We start from the raw sequence: 18,490 nt of genomic DNA on the forward strand, positions 1-18,490 counted from the left end.
CAGGCAGATTCTCAATCACTGTGCCACCAGGGAAGCCCAAAACTCCTAAGCACTATTGTGCTTTTTCAAGTTTTAGATTTTTGTGCCAGCAAAATAAGACTAGGCAACTCTTTAGAAAGGTAGAGATTACATTTTTCACGTTTAGCTTCCAAAAGACAAAGTTCTTTGTTCTTTTTATTCATACTCACTGCAGACTTTTGTTTACTGAAAATATATTATCAATTCAACAAAAGGAAGAAGTTAAATCTCCCTATGGTTTCATCATTTCAGTCATCAGTTACTTCTTTCCACTTTCATATGCCTGCATCCTTGTACCTTGGCATAATTAAATTGTATGTGCACTTTCATGTTCTGATTTTCCTTCCTAACTTTATTTTGTTCATGAACTATTTGAATTATTTGTTCACGTTATTTCCACCTTTGTAAATGTCTACTTAGAGGATATGTAATATCCTGTAATTTATTAAACTGCTCCTTTATTATTAGGCATTTATATTTTTCCATTTCATTGCTTTTAAAGATATTACACTGAGAAACTTTCTGCAGAGAGATCTTTCCGTTTTTAATCTTAAAATATGTCTTCTGGCTAATATCTTAAAATAAATGCCCAAATGATTTGACTGGCGTCAAAGATAAAAGGGTATGAACATTTGTTTTTAAATTTTAAACCTTTTTTTAAATTGTAAAATATTCATGACATAAAATTTACCATTTAACCATTTTTTAGAGTACAATTCAGTGGCATTAAGTACATTCATAGTGTTGTGTAATCGTCACCACTATCCATCTCCAGAACTTTTTCATCACCCAAAACTAAAAACACTACATTCATTAATCAGTAACTCCAGGACTTTCCTGGTGGTGCAGTGGTTAAGAATCCACCTGCCAAGGCAGGGGACACGGGTTCGATCCCTGGTGTGGGAAGATCCTACATGCCATGGAGCAGCTAAGCCTGTGTGCCACAACTACTGAGCCTGCTCTCTAGAGCCTGCGAGCCACAACTACTGAGACCGCGAGCCACAACTGCTGAGCCTGCATGCCACAGCTACTGAAGCCTGCGTGCCATGCTCCACAACAAGAGAAGCCACCGCAATGAGAAGCCCGTGTGCCACAACGAAGAGTAGCCCCCGCTCACCACAACTAGAGAAAGGCCGCGCGCAGCAATGAAGACCCAACGCAGCCATAAATAAATAAATAAATAAATAACTCCTTATTTCCCCCTACCCCCAGTCCCTAGCAACCACCATTCTACTTTCCGTCTCTATGAATTTGACCATTTTAGGTACTTCGTATAAGTGGGATCATGTAATATTTGTCATTTTGTGACTGGTTTATTTCACTTAGCATAATGTCTTCAAGGTTCATCCATGTTGTCGCATGTGTCAGAATTTCCTTCCTTTTAAGGCTGAATAATACTCCACTGTGTGTACCATGTTTTGTTTATTCATTCATCTGTCACTGGACATTTAGCTTGCTTCCACCTTTTGGCTGTTGGTGACTAGTGCTGCTCTGAATACGCATGTACATGTATTAGTTTGAGTACCTGTTTTCAATTCTTTGGGGTATGTACCCAGAAGTAGAATTGAGGAATCATATGGTAATTCTATGTTTAAATTTTTGAGGAACCATCATACTGTTTTCCACAGCAGCTGTATCATTTTACTTTCCTACTAGCAATGCACAAGGGTTTCAGTTTCTCCACACCTTTGCTAACGTTTGTTATTTGCTGGGTTGTTTTTGTCTGTTTGTTTTTATTTTGTTTTGTTTTACAAAAGCCATCCTAGTGGGCATGAAGTGTATCATTGTGGTTTTGATTTGCATTTCCCTAAATGATTAGTGATGTTGAGCATATTTTCATGTGCTTATTAGCCATTTGTATATCTTCTTTGGAGAAATGTCTTTGCAAGAGTTGTTCACAATAAGAAAGAATTTATTGTACAGTAAATAATAATCCTAAAAAATAATACAGGACAGAGATGATTATTCATATTATGAAAGACTGCATGATTACATACATAAAAAGTTTACTTTTTAGTTTATATTTCACACTTCATCTTTTAAAATATTAGTCTTTAAAAAATATTTCTAGCAATTGAGCATCATAGACACAAAAATGAACTTTAGCCTAAACTTTACAACTTACATAAAAATTAACTCAAAATGATCATGAACTTAAATGTAAAACTATAAGACTTTTAGGGAAAAAAAAAAACATAATCAGAACCTAGGACTAGGTGAAGAGTTTTTAGATTTGGCACTAAAAACTTAATCGGGCTTCCCTGGTGGCGCAGTGGTTGAGAGCCCGCCTGCCGATGCAGGGGATGCGGGTTTGTGCACCAGTCCGGGAGGATCCCACGTGCCGTGGAGCGGATGGGCTTGTGAGCCATGGCCGCTGAGTCTGCGCGTCCGGAGCCTGTGCTCCGTGGCGGGAGAGGCCACAACAGTGAGGGGCCTGCGTACCACAAAAAAAGAAAACAACTTAATCCATAGAAGGAAAAATTAATAAATTGGACCTCATCAAATGAAAAGCGTGGCTCAGTGAATGACCTTGTGAAGAGGATGATCAGACAAGCTACTGACTGGGAGAAAGTAGTTGCAAACGACCTATGTGACAAAGGTTTATGTATCTAGAATATATTTAAAATATATATCGAGAATATATATTTAGAATATATTTTTAAAACTCAGAGGTTAAACAAAAACTTTCTAATCTTCAATTAGAAAATGAGCAAAAGATATGAACAGACATTTCACCTAAGACAATATATAGACAATATAAGTACATGAAAATATGTTCACAATCATTAGCCATTAAAGAAATGCAAATTAAAACCAGGACGAAGTAGCACTACACACCTATCAGAATGGTTAAAATAAAAAATAGTGACACCACCAAATGCTGACAATGATGTGGAGAATCTGGATCACTCGTGTATTTTGGGTGGAAATGTGGAACGGTACAGGCGCTCTAGAGAACAGTTTGGCAGTTTCTTATAAAACTAAATAGGTGCTTAACTATATGACCTAGCAGTTGCATTCTTGGGCATTTTTCCCAGAGAAATCAAAACTTATATTTACATAAAAATCTGTACACCAGTGATCATAGGAGCTTTATTTATTATATCCCCAAGCTGGAAACAGTGAAATGTCTTTCAACAGATGAATGGTTAAACAAACTGGTACATCTCTATCATGGAATACGACTGGCAATAAAAAGGAACAAGTCCTTGATAATATGCAACAACTTAGGATCTCAGAGGCATTATACGAAGTGAAAAAAGCCAATCTCAAAAGATTCTGTGCTGTATGGTTCCATTTATTTAACGTTCTTGAAATGCTATCATTATAGAGATGGAGAACAGATTAGCAATATAAAGGTGTAGCACAAGGAAGCTTCATGGTGATGGAACAGTTCTGTACTTTGTGATGGTGGTTACACATGTGATAAAATTGCATAAAACTATACACGTACCCAAATGAATTCCTGTAAAACCTGGTGAAATCTGAATAAGTTCTGTGGCTCGTACCATCAATTTACTGTTTCCAACTTCCTGTAAATTATAATTATTTCAAAATTTAAAAAAAAATTTAAGTTTCTATGAGCAGCTTCTCAGAGGCAGCAGTTTCTAGTTCTGATCCTGCTAATAGTGTGGCATGCCCTCAGGCAGTCATCTTTCCCTCCTTAGGCCTCAGTTTCTTCATCTGTAAATCTGGTACTGGACTACATTGCCAAGGTCCTCTCCAGGTATAAAATTCCGTAATTCTTAAGGTTTAAGTAAAGTTTTGGATGGCTTTATATAATGAATTGTATCATTTACAAATTTTTGGTGTTTAAGTAACAGAAACCCAGTTTAAACTAGCTTAAGCAAAACAAGGGAGTCAGGGGAGAAATTAATTAGCTCATATAACCAGGAAATCTAGGAGTGCATTTCGAATCAATTAGATCTAGAGGATCTATTTTCTGCTTGTCTGTCCTTGATATTATTTCTCACTTGATTCAGTGACTCAGACCCAGGGCTTTGCTTCTCCATTTCTCAGTTCTGTCTAACTCGTCTTGGTTTCATCTTTCAGATAGACTGTCTGGCAGGATGTCTCTTGGTAGCCCTAGACACATATCTTCTTAGCTTAGCATCCCCAGAATAAGAGAAAGCCATCCCAAATAGCTCCATCAGGAAAATTCAGAGATGGACTCTGGCTTAGCTTAGGTCATAAGCCTCATTCCTGAAGTAGATACTGGGTACAAGGGAATAGAATACTTTGATTGCCAGGCTGGTCACATGCTTAGTGACCCCTGACACTAGGGGGCGTGGAAGAATCGGGGATGTGGGCTGGGGTTTCTCCATCCAAACCAACCCAGCAAAAACGGACACTTATTAGAAGAAATGGGGAAAATGTGCTGGACAAATCAAAACAAACGAGCAAGCAAAAAAAAAAAAAAAAAAAACACAAAAAACTGTACAAAGCAAAAACATCCACTTTATTAAGGAAACCAATTAGAATAAGGTCAATATCATGAAAAGCACACTGGTTCTAACATATATTGTTTTGTTGTTGTTACTGGTTGTTCATAAGTAAGGATGTGATTTTTGTTCAGATTGAATAACACCAACTTTACCATCTTAAAAGCTTAATTTTTCCATCTTCTGTCTGTATAGGACAAATACGAGTCCCAGCATACAGAACCTATGGTACTTCAGTCCTCCCAGGGGATCAAAGTGGAAGGCTGCATCCGAATGTATGAGCTGCTGCACAGAATGAAAGGAGCAGTAAGTAACCCTTGAAGTAAGACAGGCGTGACCCTAGGGAGCCACGTTTAAATGCAGTTCCTCAGGGATTATGAATGTCCACCATGTACTAATAATCATCGTGCCCCACCTACTAGTAGCTCTGATTCAGCTGGGGAGATAGCATAACATAGCAGTCAAGAGTAAGCTCTCTAAAGTCAAATCTGGTTTCAAATCCTACCTCTTCTATTTTACGTGTGACTTTGGGAAAATTACCTGGGCTTTCCTGGCTTCCATTTACTTCTCCAAAATTTGAAGATGATCTTTGTTGTCAGATAAGGTTATACTGAGAAGATTGACCTTAACAGCCTCTTGAAAAAAGAATAGCACTATTTTAATTAGTTTATTTGACTTTATTCTTTTTATTAGAAAAACAATGCATGTTTTGTAAAACTTTTTCTTTTTCAAATTTTTATTTATTTATTTTTGGCTGTGTTGGGTCTTTGTTGCTGCACGCAGGCTTTTTCTAGTTGCGGTGAGTGTGGGCTACTCTTTGTTGTGGTGCACAGGCTTCTTATGGCGGTGGCTTCTCTTGTTGTGGAGCACGGGCTCTAGGCACGTGGGCTTCAGTAGTTGTGGCTCGCGGGCTCTAGAGCACAGGCTCAGTAGTTGTGGCGCAGGGGCTTAGTTGCTCCACAGCATGTGGGAATCTTCCTGGGCCAGGGCTTGAACCCGTGTCTCCAGCATTGGCAGGCAGATTCTTAACCACTGTGCCACCAGGGAAGTCCCTGTAAAACTTTTTAAAGAGTACATGAGTTTATAAATTTAAAGTCTTCTAGCATCTACCCTCATTCATTTATTCATGGAATCACCAAATACTTATTGAGCACTTTTGTTCTAGGCCTAGATAAAATAGTGAACAGGGAATTCCCTGGCGGTCCAGTGGTTAGGACTCCATGCTTTCAATGCTGATGGCCCGGGTTCAGTCCCTGGTTGGAGAACTAAGATCCCATAAGCTGCGTGGCACAGCCAAAAGAAAAAAAAAAAACAGTGAACAAAGTAGATGCAATCCATGTCCTCATAGAGTTTGTATGCTGGAGGGAGAAACATAGAACCAAGGTTCTAAAATATAGTTAGAAGACTATTATAATCTGCGTGAGAGACAGCCACAGTCATTGAAGCATTCACTTTGACACTGGATAAAAAAGGATGACAGTTGCTTAGACTGGAGGGGAGCGGGTAGCAATGGAGATAGTGAGAGAGAGAAAGACAGTTTCTTCTTGAGTTTTCTCAGCTCTCTTCTTTCAATCATCACTTCTGCATGGACTTTCTGACCTCCAGATGCGAGTAGAAAGGTTTTCCTTGCTGATAATCTTCCTCATGTGCTCTCTGTTGTTGAGTCTTTTTTTTTCTTCCCAACTTTTAATTAAACAGTCTCAGAGGAGAGGAGATATATATTTGTGTTCAATTCGCCGCCTTCTACTGGAAGTTTTTTTTTCTTCTTGTAAATTTATTTATTTATTTATTTATGGCTGAGTTGGGTCTTTGTTGCTGTGCATGGGCCCTCCCTAGTTGCAGCGAGTGGGGGCCACTCCTCGCTGCGGTGCACAGGCTTCTTATTGCAGTGGCCTCTCTTGTTGCAGAGTACGGGCTCTAGATGTGCAGGTTTCAGTAGCTGAGGCTCATGGGCTCTAGAGCGCAGCAGCAGCCGTGGCGCACGGGCTTCGTTGCTCCGCGGCATGTGGTATCTTCCTGGACCAGGGCTCGAACCTGTGTCCCCTTCATTGGCAGGCGGATTCTTAACCACTTTGCCACCAGGGAAGCCCTACTGGAAGTTTTAAAATAACTTTTAAAATACAATAGCCTAGGGCTTTCCTGGTGGCGCAGTGGTTGAGAGTCCGCCTGCCGATGCAGGGGACACAGGTTTGTGCCCCGGTCCGGGAAGATCCCACATGCCGCAGAGCGGCTAGGCCCGTGAGCCATGGCCGCTGAGCCTGCGCGTCCGGAGCCTGTGCTCCACAACGGGAGAAACCACAACAGTGAGAGGCCTGTGTACCGCAAAAAAAAAAACAAAAACAATAGCCTAATATCTTAACAATATATATTAACATATCACCATGCCAGTGTATACAGCATGTCATCTTCCTTAAAGGCTGCAGAGTATTTTCTAGTATGACCTACTGTAATATGTTTAACTATTTCCCTGTTAATTTAAATTGTTTCAAATTTATTACCATTATCAACAAGGATGCTCATTATCAATGAGCATCCTTGTACATATATCTATTTTTTTAAAATAAATTTATTTATTTTATTTATTTTTGGCTGCGTTGGGTCTTTGTTGTGGCACGCGGCCTTTTCATTGCAGTGGCTTCTCTTGTTGCAGAGCACGTACTCTAGGCATGGGGGCTTCAGTAGTTGTGGCACGTGAGCTCAGTAGTTGTGGCGCACGGGCTTAGTTGTTCCGTGGCATGTGGGAAGTCCCCTTGTACATATATCTTTGCACACATATGCAAGTATTTCCTCAGGACAAAGTCCTAAAATGGAATGAGTGTCAAAGGATATATACACTTTAAAATTTGATAGTTAAAATGTCAAATTGCTCTTATAAACCAAATGAGAGGGCTTCCCTGGTAGCACAGTGGTTAAGAATCCGCCTGCCAATGCAGGGGACATGGATTCGAGCCCTGGTCCAGGAAGATCCCACAGGCCGTGGAGCAACCAAGCCCGTGCACCACAACTACTGAGCCTGTGCTGTAGAGCCTGCGTGCCACAACTACTGAAGCCTGTGCACCTAGAGCCCGTGCTCCCCTCAACAAGAGAAGCCACTGCAATGAGAAGCCCCCACACTGCAACGAAGAGTAGCCCCCGCTCGCAGCAACTAGAGAAAACCTGCACGCAGCGATGAAGACCCAATGCAGCCAAAAATGAATAAATAAATAAATTTATTTTTAAAAAAAAAACAAATGAGAGTACTCTCGTGAATAATAAATGGAATACCTGGTACCCTTAGGTATAAAGGAATGGGACTTTGCTAAGTGACGGTGGAGGAAAAGACTCTAGGCAGAGATAATAACTTGAGGGAAGGAGTGAGATAGGAGTATGCATAGCATGTTTATGGAATTAGAATAAGGATTTCTTTAGATTACCCTGAAGCTCTCATAAGAATACACAGGATGGAAATTCCCTGGTGGTCCAGTGGTTACTGGACTCCATGCTTTCACGGACGAGGGCCCAGGTTCGATCTCCAGTCAGGGAAGTAAGATCCCACAAGCTGTAGAGTGTGGCCAAAACAGAAAAAGAGTACAGTAAGCTTAAGGATGGAAGCTTAAAAGTGCAGGGCTATTTGATACTGTGTTGGTGAATACCCGTCCATTCTTAGCTTATACTGGAGTGACATAAACCATATGGGGCAAATTGGAAAAGCTTTCCACAACAGCTGAGTTTAAAGATCAACCCAAAGCGGAGACGTGACTCAAGCAAAGGTTCCAAGAAGTAGGCAGATGATTCCATGCCCAGAAGTATCTTTGATGGAGTTAAGGGCTGATGGGAGGGCAGCCCATGGGGTAGATGAGCAGGGTGTAATGGAGCTGCAGAGAGCTGGTTTTGATCCTTTGCAGGAGGGCTTGAGGCAGTGGCAGGAGGAGCAGGAGAGGCAGGCGCGGGCCCTCTCTGAGATGGCATCTGAGCAGCTGAAGCGCTTTGATGAGCGGAAGGAACTGAAGCATCATAAAGAATTCCAGGACTTACGGGAAGTGATGGAGAAGAGGTGAGTTCCCTGAATTACAACGGGAATGTCGGTGTGGTCCACCGGAACTCTTTCCCTACATAAAACCCAAAGGGAAGGAGTTGAACTTCTTCTGAGTCCTTAAGTATCAAAATAAAATAGCCAGAGAAACTTATAACCTAGAAAAATGACCAACCTTGGAAAGATGAGCAATGCAACACAAAGAGAGGAGGCTTTTAGGAGAGGTAAAACAATTTTAGGAAGCATCCCTGACTCTTCCTCCCTCCATTTTTCATTCAGCTCCAGAGAAGCCCTGGGGCAGCAAGAGAAGCTGAAAGCTGAGCATCATCACAGGGCGAAGGTCAGAGCTTGGGAGAGTCCGTGTGGGTGTTCAGTGTCTGGGTGACGTGCCCGAGGAGTTGGGTTCCAGCACAGTCACAGAGGACCTGGCCCCTGTCATGCCACTGTGTGGCTGACTTGGGGCAGTCCTTTTGTCACTCTGGGCCTCTCTGTGAAAATAGGTAGCCCACACAGGACTGGAAGAATGTTGACAGAGAAGGCCCAGGAGCCCTTAATTTGACCGCCCTTCCTGTAGATTCTCAACCTGAAGCTGCGGGAGGCAGAGCAGCAGCGCCTGAAGCATGTGGAGCGGGAGCGGCTCCGGAAGGAAGAAGGCCAGATCCGCCTGCGGAACCTCTACGCGCTGCAGGAGGAGGTGCTGCACCTCAGCCAGCAGCTGGACGCCGCCGACCAGCGCAGAGACCTGCCCAGGGTCGACCTGTCTGCCTTCCGGACCCGAGGCAATCAGCTGTGCGGCCTCATCTCGGGGATCATCCGGGCCACTTCTGAGGTGAGGGGACTTCAGGAAGACTCTGTCTTTGAAATGAAGAACATTGAAAGCAAAACTGTTTTGTGATTTAAAAATAATACCTTCTTATTACCGCTTGTCATCCTCTTACCTAGAGATAACCACTGTTAGTGCTTTATATTTCTTTTTTCCCTGTGTGTGTGTGTGTGTGTGTGTGTGCGCGCGTGTGTGTGTGTGATCTCACCCTAAATTGGGCTAATATAGATATAATTTCTTAGGTTAAAAAAAAAATTTGTTTCTTCCAACTGCAAAATACTTTAGTTCATTCATTAATATAAACTGAACGCCTGCTATGCTTATGATAAAAATTAAAACCTTACAGAAATGTATATTGCTTTTTATCATTTGATATGGTATTTTGAACACGTAGTTACTGTAGTCATTGCAGTGTTAAAACCTGCAAGTATTGCCTTGACACATAATAGGTATTCAATAAATATTTGATGAACAGATGAAATCGGATACTTCCAACATGTAACCATACCAAAATTTATTGAAAAAGCATGCCTATTGGTGAATATTTAAGTTTCTGTATTTTCACTATCGTGAGTAACACTGCAGTGATATCACTTTGTGTACGTCTTATCTGTATTTTTGATTATTTCTTTGAGGTAAATTCCTACAAATGGAATTACTTGGTCAAAGAACTTGAAGGTTTTGTTTTGTTTCTTTGTTTTTTTGGTTGCACCAGGTCTTAGTTGCGGCCCGCCGGCTCTTTAGTTGCAGCACATGGGCTCCTTAGTTGCAGCTTACTGGCTCCTTAGTTGTGGCATGCATGTGGGATCTAGTTCACTAACAGGAATTGAACCTGGGCCCCCTGCATTGGGAGTACAGAGTCTTATCCACTGAACCACCAGGGAAGTCCCAACTTTAAGGTTCTTGATTTGCATCTTAAAGTTGTACCAGTTCACACTTCTATGAATTGTATGTTCTTCTTTTTTCTTTAACTTTTATTTTCCTTTTTTTAAATTTTTGGCGACGCTGCACAGCTTGCAGGATCTTATTTTAATTCCCCGACCAAGGATGGAATCCACACCCTCGGCAGTGAAAGCATGGTGTCCTAACCACTGGACTGCCAGGGAATTCCTAAATTCTATGTTCTTTGCCCTTTGTTCATATCTCTACCAGTTTGTGTTTTGAAAAATCAACTTATGTGAGTTCTAAATATTAAGAACCTTAAGCATTTATCATATTTGAGGCAGAAATTTATAGTTTATAGTTACCTTTCAATTCTCTTTTTGGCTTTTGTTTACCATTCTTTTTGTAAAATTTCAAACCTACACGGAAGTGGAGAGAACAGCATGATGTACCTTTTGGCACCCATTCCCCAGCTCCCTCAAGAATCTGCACATGGCAGTCTCATTTCATCTATGCTGCCACCTGCACCCCTTCCTCCAGATGGTTTTACAGTAAATCTCAAACATACTACTTCATCTGGAAAATAATTTAGTATGTATCTCTAAAAGATATAACTCTCTATTACATAACCAAAACACTAATATCATACCTAAAAACCTAATAATTCATTTTATATGATCAGATATCTAGCCAGTGTTCAAATTTCTCCAGCTGTCTCAATAATTTTTTTTTTTTTACAATTGGTTGGAAAATTAACATCCATACAAAGTTCAGCTTTTTGGTTTGCTGTGTCTTACTTCAGTCTTTTAATCTTAAGACTCCCTTATCTCTCTCTTTTTTCTTGCTATTGTTGAAGAATCTGGATCATTTGTTCTATAAAATTTCCTACATTCTGGAAAATTTCAAGGCAATTGCTAACCCTAACCCTTGGATTTTTTTTTTTTGTAATGTCTGAAACATTTATATTAACATATTTCCATACAAATAACCCAAAGAAAGTTTAGTATTAGTTGTTTTTCTTTTTTTACTGCAGGTTCTTATTAGTCATCAATTTTATACACATCAGTGTATACATGTCAGTCCCAATCGCCCAATTCAGCACACCACCATCCCCAACCCACCACGGTTTTCCCCCCTTGGTGTCCATATGTTTGTTCTCTACATCTGTGTCTCAACTTCTGCCTTGCAAACCGGTTCATCTGTACCATTTTTCTATGGTTCCACATACATGCGTTCCACATACATGCGTTAATATATGATATTTGTTTTTCTCTTTCTGACTTACTTCACTCTGTATGACAGTCTCTAGATCCATCCACGTCTCAACAAATGACTCATTCCTTTATATGGCTGAGTAATATTCCATTGTATATATGTACCACATCTTTATCCGTTCATCTGTCAATGGGCATTTAGGTTGCTTCCATGACCTGGCTATTGTAAATAATGCTGCAATGAACATTGGGGTGCATGTGTCTTTTTGAATTATGGTTTTCTCTGGGTATATGCCCAGTAGTGGGATTGCTGGATCATATGGTAATTCTAGTTTTAGTTTTATAAGGAACCTCCGTACTGTTCTCCATAGTGGCTGTATCAATTTACATGCCCACCAACAGTGCAAGAAGGTTCCCTTTTCTCCACACCCTCTCCAGCATCTGTTGTTTGTAGATTTTCTGACGATGCCCACTCTAACCGGTGTAAGGTGATACCTCATTGTAGTTTTGATTTGCATTTCTCTAATAATTAGTGATGTTGAGCAGCTTTTCATGTTCTTGGCCATCTGTATGTCTTCTTTGGAGAAATGTCTATTTAGGTCTTCTGCCCATTTTTGGATTGGGTTGTTTGTTTCTTTAATATTGAGCTGCATGAGCTGTTTATATATTTCAGAGATTAATCCTTTGTCCATTGATTCGTTTGCAAATATTTTCTCCCATTCTGAGGGTTGTCTTTTCATCTTGTTTATGGTTTCCTTTGCTGTGCAAAAGCTTTTAAGTTTCATTAGGTCCCATTTTTTTTTTTTTTTAATTTCCATTACTCTAGGAGTAATCCATTACTCTAGGAGGTGGATCAAAAAAGATCTTGCTGTGATTTATGTCAGAGTGTTCTTCCTATGTTTTCCTCTAAGAGTTTTATAGTGTCCGGTCTTACATTTAGGTCTCGAATCTATTTTGAGTTTATTTTTTGTGTATGGTGTTAGGTAGTGTTCTAATTTCATTCTTTTACATGTAGCTGTCCAGTTTTCCCAGCACCACTTATTGAAGAGGCTGTCTTTTCTCCATTGTATATCTTTGCCTCCTTTGTCATAGATGAGTTAGCCATAGGTGCGTGGGTTTATCTCTGGGCTTTCTATCTTGTTCCTTTGATCTATGTTTCTGTTTTTGTGCCAGTACCATATTGTCTTGATTACTGTAGCTTTGTAGTATAGTCTGAAGTCAGGGAGTCTGATTCTTCCAGCTCCGTTTTTTCCCCTCAAGACTGCTTTGGTTATTTGGGGTCTTTTGTGTCTCTGTACAAATTTTAAGATGATTTGTTCTAGTTCCGTAAAAAATACCATTGGTAATTTGATAAGGATTGCACTAAATCTGTAGATTGCTTTGGGTAGTATAGTCATCTTCACAATATTAATTCTTCCAATCTAAGAACATGGTATATCCCTCCATCTGTTGGTATCATCTTTGATTTCTTTCATCAGCGTCTTATAGTTTTCTGGATACAGGTCTTTTGTCTCCCTAGGTAGGCTTATTCCTAGGTATTTTATTCTTTTTGTTTCAGTGGTAAATGGGAGTGTTTCCATAATTTCTCTTTCATATTTTTCATCATTAGTGTATAGGAATGCAAGAGATTTCTGTGCATTAATTTTGTATCCTGCAACTTTACCAAATTCACTGATTAGCTCTAGTAGTTTTCTGGTGGCATTTTTAGGATTCTCTATGTATAGTATCATGTCATCTGCAGACAGTGACAGTTTTACTTCTTCTTTTCCAATTTGTATTCCTTTTATTTCTTTTTCTTCTCTGATTGCCGTGGTTAGGACTTCCAAAACTATGTTGAATCATAGTGGTGAGAGTGGACATCCTTGTCTTGTTCCTGATCTTAGAGGAAATGCTTTCAGTTTTTCACCATTGAGAATGATGTTTGCTGTGGGTTTGTCATCTATGGCCTTTATTATGTTGAGGTAGGTTCCCTCTATGCCCACTTTCTGGAGAGTTTTTATCATAAATGGGTGTTGAATTTTGTCAAAAGCTTTTTCTGCATCTATTGAGATGATCATATGGTTTGTATTCTTCAATTTGTTAATATGGTGTATCACATTGATTGATTTGCGTATATTGAAGAATCCTTGCATCCCTGGGATAAATCCCACTTGATCATGGTGTATGATCCTTTTACTGTGTTGTTGGATTCTGTTTGCTAGTGTTTTGTTGAGGATTTTCACATCTATATTCATCAGTGATATTGGTCTGTAATTTTCTTTTTTTGTAGTATCTTTGTCTGGTTTTTGGTATCAGGGTGATGGTGGCCTCATAGAATGAGTTTGGGAGTGTTCCTTTCTCTGCAATTTTTTGGAAGAGTTTGAGAAGGATGGGTGTTAGCTCTTCTCTAAATGTTTGATAGAATTCATCTGTGAAGCCATCTGGTCCTGAACTTTTGTTTGTTGGAAGATTTTTAATCACAGTTTCAATTTCATTACTTGTGATTGGTCTGTTCATATTTTCTGTTTCTTCCTGGTTCAGTCTTGGAAGGTTATACCTTTCTAAGAATTTGTCCATTTCTTCCAGGTTGTCCATTTTATTGGCTTAGAGTTGCTTGTAGTAGTCTCTTAGGATGCTTTGTATTTTTGCGGTGTCTGTTTTAACTTCTCCTTTTTCATTTCTAATTTTATTGATTTGAGTCCTCTCCCTCTTTTTCTTGATGAGTCTGGCTAATGGTTTATCAATTTTGTTTATCTTCTGAGAACCAGCTTTTAGGTTTTTTTTGTTGTTGTTGTTGTTTTTTGCGGTACGCGGGCCTCTCACTGTTGTGGCCTCTCCCGTTGCGGAGCACAGGCTCCGGACGTGCAGGCTCAGCGGCCATGGCTCATGGGCCCAGCCACTCCGCGGCATGTGGGATCTTCCCGGACCGGGGCACGAACCTGTATCCCCTGCATCGGCAGGCGGACTCTCAACCACTGCGCCACCAGGGAAGCCCCAGCTTTTAGTTTTATTGATCTTTGCTATTGTTTTCTTTGTTTCTATTTTATTTATTTCTGCTCTGATCTTTATGATTTCTTTCCTTCTGCTAACTTTGGGTTTTGTTTGTTCTTCTTTCTCTAGTTCCTTTAGGTGAAAGGTTAGATTATTTATTTAAGATTTTTCTTGTTTCTTGAGGTAGACTTGTATAGCTATAAATTTCCCTCTTACAACTGCTTTTGCTGCATCCCATAGGTTTTGGATCATCATGTTTTCATTGTCATTTGTCTCTAGGTATTTTTTGATTTCCTCTTTGATTTTTTCAGTGGTCTCTTGGTTATTTAGTAACGTATTGTTTAGCCTCCATGTGTTTGTGCTTTTTACGGTTTTTTCCCTGTAATTCATTTCTAATCTCATAGCGTTGTGGTCAGAAAAGATGCTTGATGTGATTTCAATTTTCTTAAATTTACTGAGGCTTGATTTGTGACCCAAGATGTGATCTATCCTGGAGAATGTTCAGTGCACACTTGAGAAGAAAGTGTAATCTGCTGTTTTTGGATGGAATGTCCTATAAATATCAATTAAATCTGTCTGGTCTATCGTGTCATTTAATGCTTCTGTTTCCTTATTATTTCACTTTGGATGATCTGTCCATTGGTGTAAGTGAGGTGTTAAAGTCCCCCACTATTACTGTGTTACTGTTGATTTCCTCTTTTATAGCTGTTAGCAGTTGCCTTATGTATTGAGGTGCTTCTATGTTGGGTGCATATATATTTATAATTGTTATATCTTCTTCTTGGATTGATCCCTTGATCATTATGTAGTGTCCTTCCTTGTCTCTTGTAACATTATTTTAAAGTCTATTTTATCTGATATGAGTATAGCTACTCCAGCTTTCTTTTGATTTCCATTTGCATGGAATACCTTTTTCCATCCCCTCACTTTCAGTCTGTATGTGTCCCTAGGTCTGAAGTGGGTCTCTTGTAGACAGCATATATATGGGTCTTGTTTTTGTATCCATTCAGCAAGCCTGTGTCTTTTGGTTGGAGCATTTAATCCATTCACATTTAAGGTAATCATCGATATGTATGTTCCTGTGACCATTTTCTTAATTGTTTGGGTTTGTTTTTGTAGGTCCTTTTCTTCTCTTGTTTCCCACTTAGAGAAGTTCCTTTAGCATTTGTTGTAGAGCTGGTTTGGTGGTGCTGAATTCTCTTAGCTTTCACTTGTCTGTGAAGCTTTTGATTTCTCCATCGAATCTGAATGAGATCCTTGCCGGGTAGAGTAATCTTGGTTGTAGGTTCTTCCCTTTCATCACTTTAAGTATATCATGCCACTCCCTTCTGGCTTGTAGAGTTTCTGCTGAGAAATTGGAAGTTAACCTTATGGGAGTTCCCTTGTATGTTATTTTTCATTTTTCCCTTGCTGCTTTCGATAATTTTTCTTTGTCTTTAATTTTTGCCAATTTGATTACTATGTGTCTCGGCGTGTTTCTCCTTGGGTTTATCCTGTATGGGACTTGTTGTGCTTCCTGGACTTGGGTGGCTATTTCCTTTCCCATGTTAGGGAAGTTTTTGACTATAATCTCTTCAAATATTTTCTCAGGTCATTTCTCTCTCTCTTCTCCTTCTGGGACCCCTATAATGCGAATGTTGTTGCGTTTAATGTTGTCCCAGAGGTCTCTTAGGCCATCTTCATTTCTTTGCATTCTTTATTCTGTTCCACAGCAGTGAATTCCACCATTCTGTCTTCCAGGTCAGTTATCCTTTCTTCTGCCTCAGTTATTCTGCTATTGATTCCTTCTGGTGTAGTTTTCATTTCAGTTATTGTATTGTTCATCTCTGTTTGTTTGTTCTTTAATTCTGCTAGGTCTTTGTTAAACATTTCTTGCACCTTCTCGATCTTTGCCTCCATTCTTTTTCCGAGGTCCTGGATCATCTTCACTATCATTATTCTGAATTCTTTTTTCTGGAAGGTTGCCTATCTCCACTTCATTTAGTTGTTTTTCTGGGGTTTTATCTTGTTCCTTCATCGGGTACATAGCCCTCTGCCTTTTCATCTTGTCTATCTTTCTGTGAATGTGGTTTTTGTTCCACAGGCTGCAGGATTGTAGTTCTTCTTGCTTCTCCCCTTGGATGTATTTTATAAATTTATTTCTGGCTGCATTGGGTCTTCGTTGCTGCACATGGGCTTTCTCTAGTTGTGGCGAGCAGGCTTCTCATTGAAGTGGCTTCTCTTGTTGCAGAGCACAGGCTCTAGGCACACAGGCTCAGTAGTTGTAGCTCGCGGGCTCTAGAGTACAGGCTCAGAAGTTGTGGCGCATGGGCTTGGTTGCTCTGTGGCATATGGGTTCTTCCCACACCAGAGCTTGAACCCATGTCCCTTGCATTGGCAGGCAGATTCTTAACCACTGCACCACCAGGGAAGTCCCTAATATGTTCTTTTATTCCCTGTATTTCCTGTGAATTTGTAACTTTCTCTAGGGCAGTGCTAAGAGAATTTTCTGTGATGATGGAAATGTTCCATATCTGTGCTATTCAATACAGCAGCCAATGGCAACATGTGGTTATTGAGCACTTGAAATGTGACTAGTGTGACTGAAGAACTGAATTTTAACTTTTAAAAAGTTTTTAATTAACTTAAATGTAAAGAGCCTTATGTGGCCACCTTACTGCACAGTGCAGTCTAGAGGCTTGATCAGGTCCAGGTTTGAATTTTTCCCCCCCTGCAACAGTACTTCATAGTTGGGAGTGTGTATTTGTTACTGTATCACACCGGGAGGCGTAGAGTATCTGATGGTATTTCCATATGTGATGTTAAGATCAACCAGTGGCTTCAGATATCGTCAGGCTTATCTCCCATTTTAAAGATTCCTCTGAGCCTTTAGTTAATGATGTAGTAGCCATTGCTGATCATTACTTATATCTATTATTTCAGTAGGGGTGGTAAATTTTGAGTTTTTCTAATGCTATCATTTTTCTACATTTATTAGCTAGAATTCTACTACAAAGAAGAAAATTTCCCCGTAAACTATTTATCTTGGAGGGTAGTCTATATAGGGAAGGAAGGATAAATGATTGATTCTTTCCCTTTATCCGTTTTCAGGGTGTTGAGTTGCTTTTCTAGTATTCTCCCACAATGACTTGAGGTTCTTTTCTTTTACCTATCATTAAGAACATACGAATTTTATATACTTGAAGTGTAATATGTTTCAGTCTGTTATAGATTCATTGTTGTTCAAATTGTCCAGTGCGAACACCTTCACATTGGCTCCTCTGTCCTTTGGACATGGCCCCAGTAGTACTTGTTGCAGCAGAAAGCAGGCAAGCTGTTTCTACCTCATCTTGAACATTTTCTTCTCCAGAGCTAGAATCGGGCATTTCTTCACAAAGCCTTATTACTTGTTAATGGGTAAAGGTATTAGAAAACACAGATTAGTTACTAGGATTTGTCATTGTTTTTAGACCTTTTCAATGGATTAAACTAGGAAGTGTGTTGTGGTTTTTTTTTTAGGTGAAAATGCATCATTCATTAATGCTGACCTTTTCCATTTGAGTGTAGTAAAGGGTTACAGCATTTATTTAACTTCTTTACTTTTATGCATGTATCATTTTTATCACATATTGAAAATCTCAGTTTCTAAATTAATGAACACTACTTACTTACCTTACCCTACTGTGTATAATAAAATATAGGTGTGTATATATGTAATATATATGTGTAATTTCATAACATGTAATCTCAAAATAATAATACCAATACTAACAATATGATTGCTGATCACAGTTTAAGATTTGCAGTTCTTGGGACTTCCCTGGTGGTCCAATGACTAAGGCTTTGTGCTCCCAATGCAGGGGGCCTGGGCTCGATCCCTGATCAGGGAACTAGGTCCTACATGCCGCAGCTAAAGATCCTGCATGCCGCAACTAAGACCAGGAGCAGCCAAATAAATAAATAAATATTAAAAAAAAAAAAAAAAAAGATTTGCAGTTCTTGGACTTCCCTGGTGGTCCAGTGGTTAAGACTCCCCCTTCCAGTGCAGGGGGTGCAGGTTCGACCCCTGGTCAGAGAGCTAAGATCCCACATGCCTTGCGGCCAAAAAACCAAAACATAAATAACAGAAGCAATATTGTAACAAAGGCTT

The 18,490-nt window shown here is 39.7% G+C and overlaps 1 protein-coding gene across 1 annotated transcript in view; it reads left to right on the forward strand.

Annotated features, from left to right (window-relative positions):
* Nucleotides 1-18,490, forward strand: part of GLE1 (GLE1 RNA export mediator) — a 44,047-nt gene that overhangs the window by 6,621 nt on the left and 18,936 nt on the right. Inside the window, exons 3-6 of the mRNA XM_004269137.4 lie at nt 4,656-4,766; nt 8,345-8,493; nt 8,752-8,812; nt 9,047-9,301. Coding sequence (XP_004269185.1) covers nt 4,656-4,766; nt 8,345-8,493; nt 8,752-8,812; nt 9,047-9,301 — 576 coding nt within the window. The remainder of the gene's footprint in view (nt 1-4,655; nt 4,767-8,344; nt 8,494-8,751; nt 8,813-9,046; nt 9,302-18,490) is intronic.

The sequence above is a fragment of the Orcinus orca genome, chromosome 6 (genome assembly GCF_937001465.1).
Source record: "Orcinus orca chromosome 6, mOrcOrc1.1, whole genome shotgun sequence".
In the NCBI taxonomy this organism is placed as follows: Eukaryota; Metazoa; Chordata; class Mammalia; order Artiodactyla; family Delphinidae; genus Orcinus; species Orcinus orca.